The following is a 13,800-nucleotide window of genomic DNA, read 5'->3' on the forward strand; positions in this document are numbered from 1 at the left end:
GACCGCATTTAGAATATTGTGTTTAGTTCTGGGCACCGTGTTATAGGAAAGATGTTGTCAAGCTTGAAAGGGTCAGAGAAGATTTACAAGGATGTTGCCAGGACTAGAGGGTGTGAGCTACAGGGAGAGGTTGACTCGGCTGGGTCTTTATTCCTTGGAGCGCAGGAGGATGAGGGGAGATCTTATAGAGGTGTACAACACCATGAGAGGAATAGATCGGGTAGATGCACAGAATCTCTTGCCCAGAGTAGGGGAATCATGGGTTTAAGGTGAAGGGGAAAAGATTTAATAGGAATCCGAGGGGTCACTTTTTCACACAGTGGGTGGTGGGTGTATGGAACGAGCTGCCACAGGAGGTAGTTGAGGCTGGGACTATCCCAACGCTTAAGAAACAGTTAGACAAGTACATGGATAGGACAGGTTTGGAGGGATATGGACCAAACACAGGCAGGTGGGACATGTTGGTGGGTGACAATAGACAATAGGTGCAGGAGTAGGCCATTCGGCCCTTCGAGCCAGCGCTGCCATTCAATGTGATCATGGCTGCTCATACACAATCAGTACCCCGTTCCTACCTTCTCCCCATATCCCCTGACTCCACTATCTTTAAGAGCCCTATCTAGCTCTCTCTCAAAAGCATCCAGAGAACCTGCCTCCACCGCCCTCTGAGGCAGAGAATTCCACAGACTTACAACTCTCTGTGAGAAAAAGTGTTTCCTCGTCTCTGTTCTAAATGGCTTACCCCTTATTCTTAAACTGTGGCCCCTGGTTCTGGACTCCCCCAACATCGGGAACATGTTTCCTGCCTCTAGCGTGTCCAAACCCTTAATAATCTTATATGTTTCAATAAGATGCCCTCTCATCCTTCTAAACTTCAGAGTGTACAAGCCCAGTTGCTCCATTCTCTCAGCATGTGACAATCCCGCCATCCCGGGAATTAACCTTGTAAACCTACGCTGCACTCCCTCAATAACAAGAATGTCCTTCCTCAAATTAGGGGACCAAAACTGCACACAATACTCCAGGTGTGGTCTCACTAGGGCTCTGTACAACTGCAGAAGGACCTCTTTGCTCCTATATTCGATTCCTCTTGTTATAAAGGCCAGCATGCCATTTGCTTTCTTCACTGCCTGCTGTACCTGCATGCTTACTTTCATAGACTGATGAATAAGGACCCCCAGATCCCGTTGTACTTCCCCTTTTCCCAACTTGACGCCATTTAGATAGTAATCTGCCTTCATGTTTTTGCTACCAAAGTGGATAACCTCACATTTATCCACATTAAACTGCATCTGCCATGCATCTGCCCACTCCCACAACCTGTCCAAGTCACCCTGCATTCTCATAGCATCCTCCTCACAGTTCACACTGCCACCCACCTTTGTGTCATCTGCAAATTTGCTAATGTTACTTTGAATCCCTTCATCCAAATCATTGATGTATATTGTAAGTAGCTGCGGTCCCTGCGCCGAGCCTTGCGGTACCCCACTAGTCACTGCCTGCCATTCTGAAAGGAACGCGTTAATCTCTACTCTTTGTTTCCTGTCTGCCAACCACTTCTCTATCCATGTCAACACTCTATCCCCAATACCATGTGCCCTAATTTTGCCCACTAATCTCCTATGTGGGACCTTATCAAATGCTTTCTGAAAGTCCGGGTACACTACATCCACTGGCTCTCCCTTGTCCATTTTCCTCGTTACATCTTCAAAAAATTCCAGAAGATTAGTCAAGCATAATCTCCCCTTCGTAAATCCATGCTGACTCGGGCCGATCCTGTTACTGCTATCCAAATGTGCTGCTATCTCATCTTTTATAATTGACTCCAGCATCTTCCCCACCACCGATGTCAGGCTAACTGGTCTATAATTCCCTGTTTTCTCTCTCCCCCCTTTCTTTAAAAAGTGGGATAACATTAGCTACCGTCCAATCCACAGGAACTGATCCTGAATCTATAGAACATTGGAAAATTATCACCAATGCATCCACGATTTGTAGAGCCACTTCCTTAAGTACCCTGGGATGCAGACCATCAGGCCCTGAGGATTCATCAGCCTTCAGTCCCATCAGTCTATCCAACACCATTTCCTGCCTAATGTGGATTTCCTTCAGTTCCCTCCATCACCCCAGATCCTCTGGCCACTACTAGCCTGGGTGTGGGCAAGTTGGGCTGAAGGGCCTGTTTCCACACTCTATCACTCATACATTTATATATTTAGAAACATAGAAATTAGGTGCAGGAATAGAGGCCATTCGGCCCTTCGAGCCTGCACCGCCATTCAATATGATCATGGCTGATCATCCAACTCAGTATCCTGTACCTGCCTTCTCTCCATACCCCCTGATCCCCTTTAGCCACAAGGGCCACATCTAACTCCCTCTTAAATATAGCCAATGAACTGGCCTCAACTACCCTCTGTGGCAGAGAGTTCCAGATTTATTGTATCACACGTTCACATGTTATAAGAGTAGAATCGGGCCATTCGGCCCATCTAGTCGACTGCACCATTCAGTCATAGCTGATCTCTGCCTCCTAATCCCATTCTCCTGCCTTCTCCCCGTCACCCTCCACCCTCAAACCTCTGCTGCTCCACAGTCAATCAGTTCAATGTGTCCTCATTAGCGAATTCCCTCTCTCTAATGCAGGCAGCATCTGTGGAGAACATGGATAGGTGACGTTTCACAGAGTGCTGGAGTAACTCAGCGGGTCAGGCAGCATCTGTGGAGAACATGGATAGGTGACGTTTCGGGTCGGGACTGTTCTTCAGACTCTACCAGACGGTAACAGACAGAACCTTTCCCCAGGGTGGGAGTGTCCAAGACTAGAGGGCGCAGCTTTAAGGTGAGAGGGGCAAAGTTTAAAGGAGATGTGTGGGGCAGGTTTTTTTTACACAGAGGGTGGTGGGTGCCTGGAACGCGCTGCCAGGGGTGGGGGTGGAGGCAGATACGATCGTGGTGTTTAAGAGGCTTTTAGACAGGCACATGGATATGCAGGGAATGGAGGGATAGGGGTCACGTGCAGGCAGAGGGGATTAGTTTAACTTGGTGTCGTGTCCAGCACGGACCTTGTGGGCCGAAGGGCCTGTTCCTGTGCTGGACTGTCTGCGTGACCCCCTCACCGCCCCCCCCCCCCCCACTCTCTCTCCCCCGCTCTCTCTCCTCCCCCCCCCCCCCCCTTCTCTCTCTCTCTCTCTCTCTCTCCCTCCCCCCCTCCCCCCCCCCCCCTCCCCCTCTCCCCCCCCCTCTCTCTCTCTCTCTCTCTCTCTCTCTCTCTCTCTCTCTCCCTCTCCCTCCCTCTCTCTCTATCTCTATCCCAGTGTCCGGTTGCCGGGGGGTGTGTGTGTGTGTGGGGTGGTGGGCGTGTGTCCCGGGGGGAGGGCCGGGCTGGGCGGGGCCGGGGCTACTCGGGGCGGGCGGGCGGGGATGTGACGGGCGGGAGCGGGACCTGTTGTGGACGATGTTGCTGCTGATCTTGTTGCCGCTTCTCTCCCGGTCTGGAGCCGCCGCACCGCCGGCCTGGGACCCCCACAAGCCCGCGGCCACGGTGAGTCCTCCTCACCCCCCCCCCCCATCCCAAACCCACCCCCCCCCCCCCCCCCACCCGGCGCGCCGTGGTGCAGGGACCCAGGGGGTGGGGGTGTTGTGTGTGTGGGGGGGATATTGTGTGTGTTTGCGGCGCCAGGACTCGCAACCTGTAGCAGCGCCGGCCCCCGACTCACAGCGGCCCGTCTCCCCCCTCCTATCCCCCCCCCCCCCCCTGCTCCCCCCCCCCCCCCCCTCTACCCACCCCCCTCCCCCCCCCCCCCCCCCCCCCCCCCCCCCCATCAGTTCAGTGCAGGGTGCGGGCTGTGACTGGGATCTTGTGTCCGAACTACCAAACGCATCGCTCTGTCTGTGGGCAGTTTGTGTCACTGGGTGAGGTGACTGTGGACACACTCGCTCATTCCTTGTCCGACCCGTCGCTGAGTGTGAGTGTGAGAGAGAGAGAGAGAGTGCGTGTGCAAGGGGAGAATGGTGGAGTGCATGTGAGGGTGAGAGGGAGAGTGTGTGAAAGTGTGTGTGTCTGCGTGTGGACATGTCTGTGTGAGTGTGTGTATGAGTGTGTGAAAATGTGTGCGTGAGTGTGAGTGAGTGTGAGTGTGTGTGAGTGTGTGCGTGTGTGAGTGTGTGTGAGTGTGTGAGTGTGCGTGCGTGTGCGTGTGGATGTGTGTGTGAGTGTGTGTGAGTGTGTGTGATGTGGCGAGAGGCTGCACACTGCCTGAACCCAGCAGTTATTCACCGTCCGTCCGAGATGATTGTGTAACCGTGTCTCTGATCAAGAAATATGCACGAAGGGAGGAACTGCAGGTGCTGGTTTAAACCGAAGATAGACACAAAATGCTGGAGTAACTCAGCACGCGGGACAGGCAGCATCTCCGGAGAGAAGGAATGGGTGACGTTTTGGGCCGAGACCCTTCTTCAGACTCGACCCTTCTCTCCCCAGATGCTGCCAGTCCCATGCGCTGAGTTACTTTAGCATTCTGTGTCTGTCTCAGAACAAGAGCCTGGATTATTGAATTAATTATTATGTAGAAATTACTGACTTGCAACCAGAGTAGATATATTTACATGTGAATCTGAATGAGCTTTCCCCTGATTAATGCTCAGGCTCTGTGTTACATGGTTTCAATTCCCAGTTTAAATTGTTGTCAAGTCAGTCTCACCCGATCTACTTGGTAAATGGAGTAGCGGGAACTAGCCAACAATGTTTCTCCAGAGTTGCTGCCTGACCCGCTGAGTTCCTCCAGCAACCTTGCGCTTTTTGCTCAAGATCCCAGCACTTGCGACTCCTTGTGTCTGTGACACCGACAGGATACACGACACTTGAACAAGAAGGAACTGCAGATGCTGGAAAAATCGAAGGTAGACAAAAATGCTGGAGGAACTCAGCGGGTGAGGCAGCATCTGTGGAGCGAAGGAAATAGGTGACGTTTCGGGTCGAGACCCTCTAACACTTGCTGCTTTGGAAGAGGGAGAGAGACAAGGAACTGGCTCTGGAGAGGGTCCAGAGAAGGTTGACAAGAATGATCCCAGGAATGAGTGGGTTAACCTATGATGAGCGTTTGTCGGCACTGGGCCTGTACTCGCTGGAGTTTAGAAGAATGAGGGGGGAACCTCATTGAAACGTACAGAATAGTGAAAGGCCCGGATAGAGTGGATGTGGAGAGGATATTTCCACTAGTGGGAGAGTCTAGGACCAGAGGGCACAGCCTCAGAATTAAAGGACGTTCCTTTAGGAAGGAGATGAGGAGGAATTTCTTTAGCCAGAGGGCGGTGAATCTGTGGAATTCTTTGCCACAGGCGGCTGTGGAGGCCACAAGTCAGTGGATATTTTTAAGGCAGAGATAGATAGATTGTTGATTAGTGCGGGTGTCAGGGGTTATGGGGAGAAGGCAGGAGAATGGGGTTAGGAGGGAGAGATAGATCAGCCATGATTGAATGGCCGAGTAGACAATGGGCCGAATGGCCTAATTCTGCTCCTATCCCCTATGACCTTATGAACTGCAGATGCTGGATTCTTGAGCAGAACAAAGTGCAGGAGGAACTCGGGGTCAGGCAGCGTCTGGTGAGGTGGCGATTTGTGCCGGGATTCCTCTACAGAGGGATGTGTTCAGGATGATTTGTTACGCCCTGGCCAGGTGTCGGGTGGATGTGAAGATCCCTCCACAGTATTTGGCCTGAGGGCGGAGAGTTGTGTTTGCAGTTGTGGCCAATGTGGGACAAGCCCGAACAGCGAATGGACATTCATCTCATTTGTCACACCTTGCTCTGCATACATTGGTGGTTTGTTCTTTATAGTCTGCAGCGCAGTCTGCGCCAAGGTGAGCCCCCCATACAGGTGAGCCACTCCGTACAGGTGAGCCCCCCCGTACAGGTGAGCCCCCCGTACAGGTGAGCCCCCCGTACAGGTGAGCCCCCGTACAGGTGAGCCCCCCCGTACAGGTGAGCCCCCGTACAGGTGAGCCCCCCCGTACAGGTGAGCCACTCCGTACAGGTGAGGCGTCCCCTACAGGTGAGCCCCGTACAGGTGAGCCCCTCGTACAGGTGAGCCCCCCGTACAGGTGAGCCCCCCGTACAGGTGAGCCACTCCGTACACAGGTGAGGCGTCCCCCTACAGGTGAGCCCCCCCGTACAGGTGAGCCCCCCCCCGTACAGGTGAGCACTCCATTCAGGTGTGCCACTCCGTGCAGGTGATGGCCCCCCGTACAGGTGAGCCCCCCCCCACAGGTGAGCCCCCCCCGTACAGGTGAGCCCCCCCCCGTACAGGTGAGCCCCCCCATACAGGTGAGCCCCCCCCCCGTACAGGTGAGCCCCCCCCGTACAGGTGAGCCCCCCCATACAGGTGAGCCCCCCCCGTACAGGTGAGCCCCCCCCATACAGGTGAGCCCCCCCCGTACAGGTGAGCCCCCCCATACAGGTGAGCCCCCCCGTACAGGTGAGCCCCCCCCCGTACAGGTGAGCCCCCCCCCGTACAAGTGAGCCCCCCCCGTACAGGTGAGGCGTTCCCTACAAGTGAGCCCCCCCCCCGTACAGGTGTTGCACTCCGTATAGGTGTTCCGCTCCATACAGGTGTGCCACTCCGTACAGGTGAGCCCCCCGTACAGATGAGATGCACCATATGCTGCGCAGTTCCTGCATGTGTGTTGTGCAGAGAATTGTGGACACAGCCCAGACCATCACACACACAAACCAACCTCCCTTCCATCGACTCCATCTACACCTCACGCTGCCTCGGCAAGGCCAGCAGCATCATCAAGGACCAGTCTCACCCCGGCCACTCCCCGTTTCCCCCCTCTCTCTAAGGCAAGATGTACAGAAGTGTGAAAACACACGCACACCTCCAGATTGGGTAGGTGACGTTTTGGGTCAGGATTCTTCTTCAGCGAACGTCACCTATCCATGTTCTCCACAGATGCTGCCTGACCCGCTGAGTTACTCTGAGTGCCTTTTTTTTAAACAAATTCCAGCTCCGTTTCAACTTTGTGATTCAATTGCGCCGTCTAGTGGCCTCTGTCTGAACAGATAAATGATGTTGGGACATTCCCTCTGGTCCATTAATGCCAACCCTGTCCTGAACTCCAGCATTGAGTCTGTCCCCTGCACCACTCCACGTCCAGAGACAGCATTGACCACTATAAACTGCAGAGGATAGACACAAAAAGCTGGAGGAACTCAGCGGGTCTGGCAGTGTCTCTGGGGAGAAGGAATGGGTGACGTTTTGGGTCGAGATCCTTCTTCAGACCCGAAGATGTAGTCTTGACACTAAATATCACCCATTCCTTCTCTCCACAGATGCTGCCTGACCCGCTGAGTTACACCAGCTTTTTGTGTCTATCTTATAGAAACTTACAAAATTCTTAAGGGGGTGGACAGGCTAGATGCAGGAAGATTGTTCCCGATGTTGGGGAAGTCCAGAACAAGGGGTCACACAGTTTAAGGATAAGGGGGAAATCCTTTAGGACCGAGATGAGAAGAACATTTTTCACACAGAGAGTGGTGAATCTCTGGAATTCTCTGCCACAGAAGGTAGTTGAGGCCACACAGTTCATTGGCTATATTTAAGAGGGAGTTAGATGTGGCCCTTGTGGTTAAAGGGATCAGGGGGTATGGAGAGAAGGCAGGTACAGGATACTGAGTTGGATGATCAGCCATGATCATATTGAATGGCGGTGCTGGCTCGAAGGGCCGAATGGCCTACTGCTGCATCTATTGTCTATGTTTACCTGTTGTACTCCAGTTTATACGTGAATGTATCTCTGTCTAGTGTGATCTGATTTGAACATGAAAAACAAAACCTACCACTGTACACGTGGCAACAACAGACATGAACTGGAGTCCAGGTTCAATGTGAGATACTTACTGTTTGCCTTCAACCAATGTGGTGCGTGCAGGAAGGAACTGCAGGCACTGGTTTAAACCCAAGATAGACACAGAGTGCTGGAGTAACTCAGCAGGACAGGCAGCATCTCTGGAGAGAAGGAATGGGTGACGTTTCGGGTCAAGGCCTTCTGCAGACTGGTGTTGGTGTTGGTGTATTGAGATGTCACGTGAAACTGTTTATTCTATGTGTCACCCTGGCAACGTTCGGTGTTTTATGGTGACGTGTACATAGGTACAGAAGGGTTTCGGCCTGAAACGTTGCCTATTTCCTTCGCTCCATAGATGCTGCTGCACCCGCTGAGTTACTCCAGCACTCTGTGAAACGTCACCTATCCATGTTCTCCACAGATGCTGCCTGACCCACTGAGTTATGGTGCAGCAGCATCTATGGAGCTAAGGAAATAGGCAACGTTTAGGGCCAAAACCTTTCTGGAAATAGGCAACGTTTCGGGCCGAAACCCGGAAGGGTTTCGGCCCGAAACGTTGCCTATTTCCTTCGCTCCATAGATGCTGCTGCACCCGCTGAGTTCCTCCAGCAATTTTGTCTACCTTAGGTACAGGACAAGCTTGGTTTGATCGTCATATTACGGTATACGTGTGTACAATCAGGCCGTTCTCAAGTACAACAGGTAGAGCTAAGAGTGTTGTAGTGCAGAGCTCAGTTTAGTATAGAGACACAGCACGGAAACAGCCCTTCGGCACACTGAGTCCACGCCGACCAGCGATCACCCCGTACGCTAACACTATCCTACACACACTAGGGACAACTTTTTACCGAAGCCAATTAACCTACAAACCTGTACCTCTGTGGAGTGTGGGAGGAAACCAGAGCACCCGGAGAAAACCCACGCAGGTCACGGGGAGAACGTACAAACTCTGTGCTGGAGTAACTCAGCGGGTCAGGCAGCATCTGTGGAGAACATGGATAGGTGACGTTTCACAGAGTGCTGGAGTAACTCAGCGGGTGCAGCAGCATTTATGGAGCTAAGGAAATAGGTAACGTTTCGGGCCGAAACCCTTCCGGGTTTCGGCCCGAAACGTTGCCTATTTCCAGAAGGGTTTTTGCCCGAAACTTTGCCTATTTCCTTCGCTCCATAGATGCTGCTGCACCATAACTCAGCGAGTCAGGCAGCATCTGTGGAGAACATGGATAGGTGACGTTTCAGGTTGAGACCCTTGTTCAGACTGGTGGTGGTGGTGGTGGGGGGGGGGGGGGGGGCAGGAGACAGGACAGGACAGAGCGTGCCAGGTACCAGGTGCACACAGACGTGCAGGTTTGCAGGTTACCCGGCCGTCTGTAAATTGCCCCCTAGTGTGTATGGAGTGGATGAGAAAATGGCATAGGGTGAATGGATGATGGAGAGTCAGTGTGGACTTGATGGGCCGAAAGGTCTGTTTCCATGATGTATTTCCAAACTAAACTGGGTGGGGGGGGGTTAACGTTGGTGGGTGCAGGGTCACATTCACGGCACCAGGGGGGGGGGGGGGGGGTGCAGGTATCCTGTGCTGAAGAACATTCACATTCTGGACGGGAGTGGAAGGTGAAGTTGAGCTGATGCGATGATTGATGGCCTTGCCTGAGTTCAGAATAACTCATCATCTATTTCCCATCTTTCAACTGTTACCGACTGCTCTGGCATTTATTTACACAGTGGGTTAGTTGAGTTTATTATCCCAGGTACGGTCCAACACCTTGTGCTGCGTGCGATCCAGCCGGCAGGAAGACTATCCACCATTACGGTTAAGGCAGAGATAGATAGATTGTTGATTAGTGCGGGTGTCAGGGGCTACAGGGAGAAGGCAGGAGAATGGGGTTAGGAGGGAGAGATAGATCAGCCATGATCAAATGTCGGAGTGGACTTGATGGGCCGAACGGCCTAATTCTGCTCCTATCACCAGACTGTTTCCTGGGATGTCAGGACTTTCATATAAAGAAAGACTGGATAGACTCGGCTTGTACTCGCTAGAATTTAGAAGATTGAGGGGGGATCTTATAGAAACTTACAAAATTCTTAAGGGGTTGGACAGGCTAGATGCAGGAAGATTGTTCCCGATGTTGGGGAAGTCCAGAACAAGGGGCACGCACACAGTTTAAGGATAAGGGGGAATCTTTTAGGACCGAGATGAGAAAAACATTTTTTTTCACACACAGAGAGTGGTGAATCTCTGGAACTCGCTGCCACAGAAGGTAGTTGAGGCCAGTTCATTGGCTATATTTAAGAGGGAGTTAGATGTGGCCCTTGTGGCTAAAGGGATCAGGGGGTATGGTGAGAAGGCAGGGATGGGATACTGAGTTGGATGATCAGCCATGATCATATTGAATGGCGGTGCTGGTTCAAAGGGCCGAATGGCCTCCTCCTGCACCTATTGTCTATGTTTCTATCACTTATGACCTTATGAACTAATCAAGTCATCCACAGGATAAAGGGAATAACGTTTAGTGCCAGGTCAGGCCCTGATTAAAGATAGTCCAAGGTGTTTGAAGGAGTTAGATGGGAGATCAGATCTGATCTCTCGTTGGTGAGTGGGCGGTTCAGTTGCCTGGTAACCACTGTTACACAAAACTAGGATGAAACTTGAAAGTAAAAGGTTCTGAACTGTGTGAATAAATGAAGGTTTACCAGAATGATGGCGGGACTCGAGGGTTTCAGCTACAAGGGGAGACTTGGATCATTTACTCGGGAGCCTCAGAGGCTGAGGGGAGACCTGATACAGGTTTATTAAATGATGGGAGACGTAGAGAGGGTAGACAGTCACAACCTTTTACCCCAGGGTGGGAATGTCAAAGACTGGAGCAGTTGTGAGTCTGTGGAATTCTCTGCCACAGAAGGCAGTGGAGGCCGATTCACTGGATGTTTTCAAGAGAGAGTTGGATTTAGTTCTTGGGGCTAACGGAATCAAGGGATATGGGGAGAAAGCCCATGGGGAGAACTTTTTTCACACAGATAGTGGTGAATCTCTGGAACTCTCTGCCACAGAGGGTAGTTGAGGCCACAGTTCATTGGCTATATTTAAGAGGGAGTTAGATGTGGCCCTTGTGGCTAAAGGGATCAGAGGGTATGGAGAGAAGGCAGGGATGGGATACTGAGTTGGATGATCAGCCATGATTATATTGAATGGCAGTGCTGTGTGGAAGGGCCGAATGGCCTACTCCAGCACCTATTTTCCATGTTACTTTAATCTAGTGACTGCCCAGCGGGTCAGGCAGACATATCTGTAATATGGGGACCATCTGGCCTGATGATTGAAGCTCAGAATCCTCCCCTTGCCATTCCGACCATTACACCCTCTCCCTTGGAAAGTCCGGAGTGATCTGTGAGGAGAATGTGTATGGGGGCCAGCAACAGCAAGCAGGGTTCGGAGAGAAGATCGACACAAGATGCTGCAGTAACTCAGCCGGGACAGGCAGCATCTCTGGAGAGAAGGAACGGGTGACCCTTCTTCAGAGGAGAGGGGCAGACACAGAGATAAGGAAGTGTAAGGTGTGAGAAGGAGACATCAACGGGGATGGATATCAAGGAAAATGTCGTTGTTAGCTGGGAGAATGTAACAGGTCAAATGTCATCAGGGGACAGTCAGACTGGTGGGAGAACTGGGAAGGGGGAGGAGATGGAGAGAGAGGGAAAGCATGGATTTACTTGAAGTTAGAGAAGTCAATGTTCATACCACTGGGGTGTAAGCTGCTCAAGTGAAATATCAGGTGCTGTTCCTCCAATTTGTGCTGGGCCTCACTCTGACAATGGAGGGGATATGGATCACCTGCAGCCAGGGATCAGTTTAACGCAACATTGAGTCTGACATGGACATTGTGGCCGAAGGGCCTGTTCCAATAGTTCGATCATTCCTTCTCTCCCCTCCCCTCCCCCCCTACTATCCCCTCCCATCCCCCCTTACTATCCCCTCCACTCGCGTATCGGGGTCTGTGGCTCTGTGAGGCAGCAACTGGAGTAACTCAGCGGGTGCAGCAGCATCTGTGGAGCTAAGGAAATAGGCAACGTTTCGGGCCGAAACCCGGAAGGGTTTCGGCCCGAAACGTTGCCTATTTCCAGAAGGGTTTCGGCCCTAAACGTTGCCTATTTCCTTAGCTCCATAGATGCTGCTGCACCATAACTCAGTGGGTCAGGCAGCATCTGTGGAGAACATGGATAGGTGACGTTTCACAGAGTGCTGGAGTAACTCAGCGGGTCAGGCAGCATCTGTGGAGAACATGGATAGGTGACGTGTCGGGTGGGGCCCGTTCTTCAGACAGGTCTGTACGAGGCAGGACGGTGCAGCGGGTGGAGCCGCTGCCTCACCACGCCAGACACCGGGTTCGATCCTGACCTCGGGTGCTGTCGTCAGTCCGATAGTATTTTGCCCGCTCTCTCCGTGACCGCGTTGGTTTCCTCCCACTCCCCAACGTCCTGCAGAACAGCGGGTCCTGGCGTGTGGGGGAGGGGGGGGGTAGTATATGGGGGAGGTGGGTGAGGGGTGGTATCTGGGGGGGGGGGGGTGAGGGGTGGTATCTGGGGGGGAGGGGTGGTATCTGGGGGGGAGGTGGGTGAGGGGTGTATCTGGGGGGGGGGGGGGGTGAGATCCTCACAGCCGTGACATTCCCTCATCTACCCCGCGCTCTCTCTCACTGACTGACGTGTCAATGCCACAAGTTATTTTTCTTTACAATAATTCCAAGCCGTCACTAGACCATAATCTCCCATCGTGGGGATTAAAGGGCTTTGTTTATTCATCTCCCAGTGTGTTTTAATCTGTAAACACATCAAACTGATTAACGACAGTCGTTTTTAGATCATTTTGAACAGATCCTCTCATTCTGGCAGTTTAATGTTTGTGTACGTGTGTGGGTGTGTACGTGTGTGTGTGTGTGTGTGTGTGTGTATGTGTGTACGTGTGTGTGTGTATGTGTGTACGTGTGTGTGTGTGTGTATGTGTGTGTATGTGTGTACGTGTGTGTATGTGTGTACGTGTGTGTATGTGTGTATGTGTGTACGTGTGTGCGCGTGTGTGTGTGTGCAGATTATGCAGGAGGAATTTCTTTAGCCAGAGGGTGGTGAATCTGTGGAATTCTTTGCCACAGACGGCTGTGGAGGCCACAAGTCAGTGGATATTTTTAAGGCAGAGATAGATAGATTCTTGATGGGCCGAATGGCCTAATTCTACTCCTATAACTTGTGAACTAGCTCTGGGTCGTGCACCAGTCGCGTTGATCTGGACTGAGATAACAACGATGAAATCCAGGATATTTTAAAATCCATTTTAGAGGTTCTTTGAATGACGACTTGTTTTCACTGTCAGAATGTAAGAGGGCGGTGCAGCGGGTAGAGCTGCTGCCTCCCAGCGCCGGAGACCCAGGTTCGATCCTGACCTCTGGAGCTGCCTGTGTGGAGTTTGCACGTTCTCCCCGTGACCTGCGTGGGTTTTCCACGGTGCTCCGGTTTCCTCCCACACTCCAAAGACGTGCGGGTTTGTGGGTTAATTGGTTTGGTGTAAGTGTAAATTATCTCTTGTGTGTGTGTGTGTGTGTGTGTATGATAGTGTTAGTGTGCGGGGATCGCTGGTCGGCACGGACTCGCTGGGCCGAAGGGCCTGTTTCCACGCTGTATCTCTAAACTGAACCTGCGGTAAACTGTCCTCTGTAAATTATCCCCAGTGCATGGGGAGCGGATGAGACTGCGGAACAACATAGAACTAGTGTGTGTGCGGGGATCGCTGGCCGGCACGGACTCAATGGGCCGAAGGGCCAGTTTCTGTGCTGGATCTTTCACTGTAAACCTCAAGGGGAATGATCAGCGGGAGTGTGTGGCTTACTGAGGGTCCCGTGGGCTGCTCAGCTCTGAGTCAGCGGTTGTGAGTTGGACGCTGTCTACCTGATATTACCCTGGT

At 52.3% G+C, this 13,800-nt stretch overlaps 1 protein-coding gene across 1 annotated transcript in view; it reads left to right on the plus strand.

Moving 5' to 3' along the window:
* The first annotated feature begins 3,424 nt into the window (after positions 1–3,424).
* mmp17a (matrix metallopeptidase 17a) overlaps positions 3,425–13,800 on the plus strand; it is a 29,723-nt gene continuing 19,347 nt past the window's right edge. Inside the window, exon 1 of the mRNA XM_055655506.1 lies at positions 3,425–3,544. Within this exon, the coding sequence (XP_055511481.1) occupies positions 3,458–3,544 (87 nt within the window). The 5' untranslated portion in view covers positions 3,425–3,457. The remainder of the gene's footprint in view (positions 3,545–13,800) is intronic.

Source organism: Leucoraja erinacea, chromosome 25, assembly GCF_028641065.1.
Source record: "Leucoraja erinacea ecotype New England chromosome 25, Leri_hhj_1, whole genome shotgun sequence".
Classification (NCBI taxonomy): Eukaryota; Metazoa; Chordata; class Chondrichthyes; order Rajiformes; family Rajidae; genus Leucoraja; species Leucoraja erinaceus.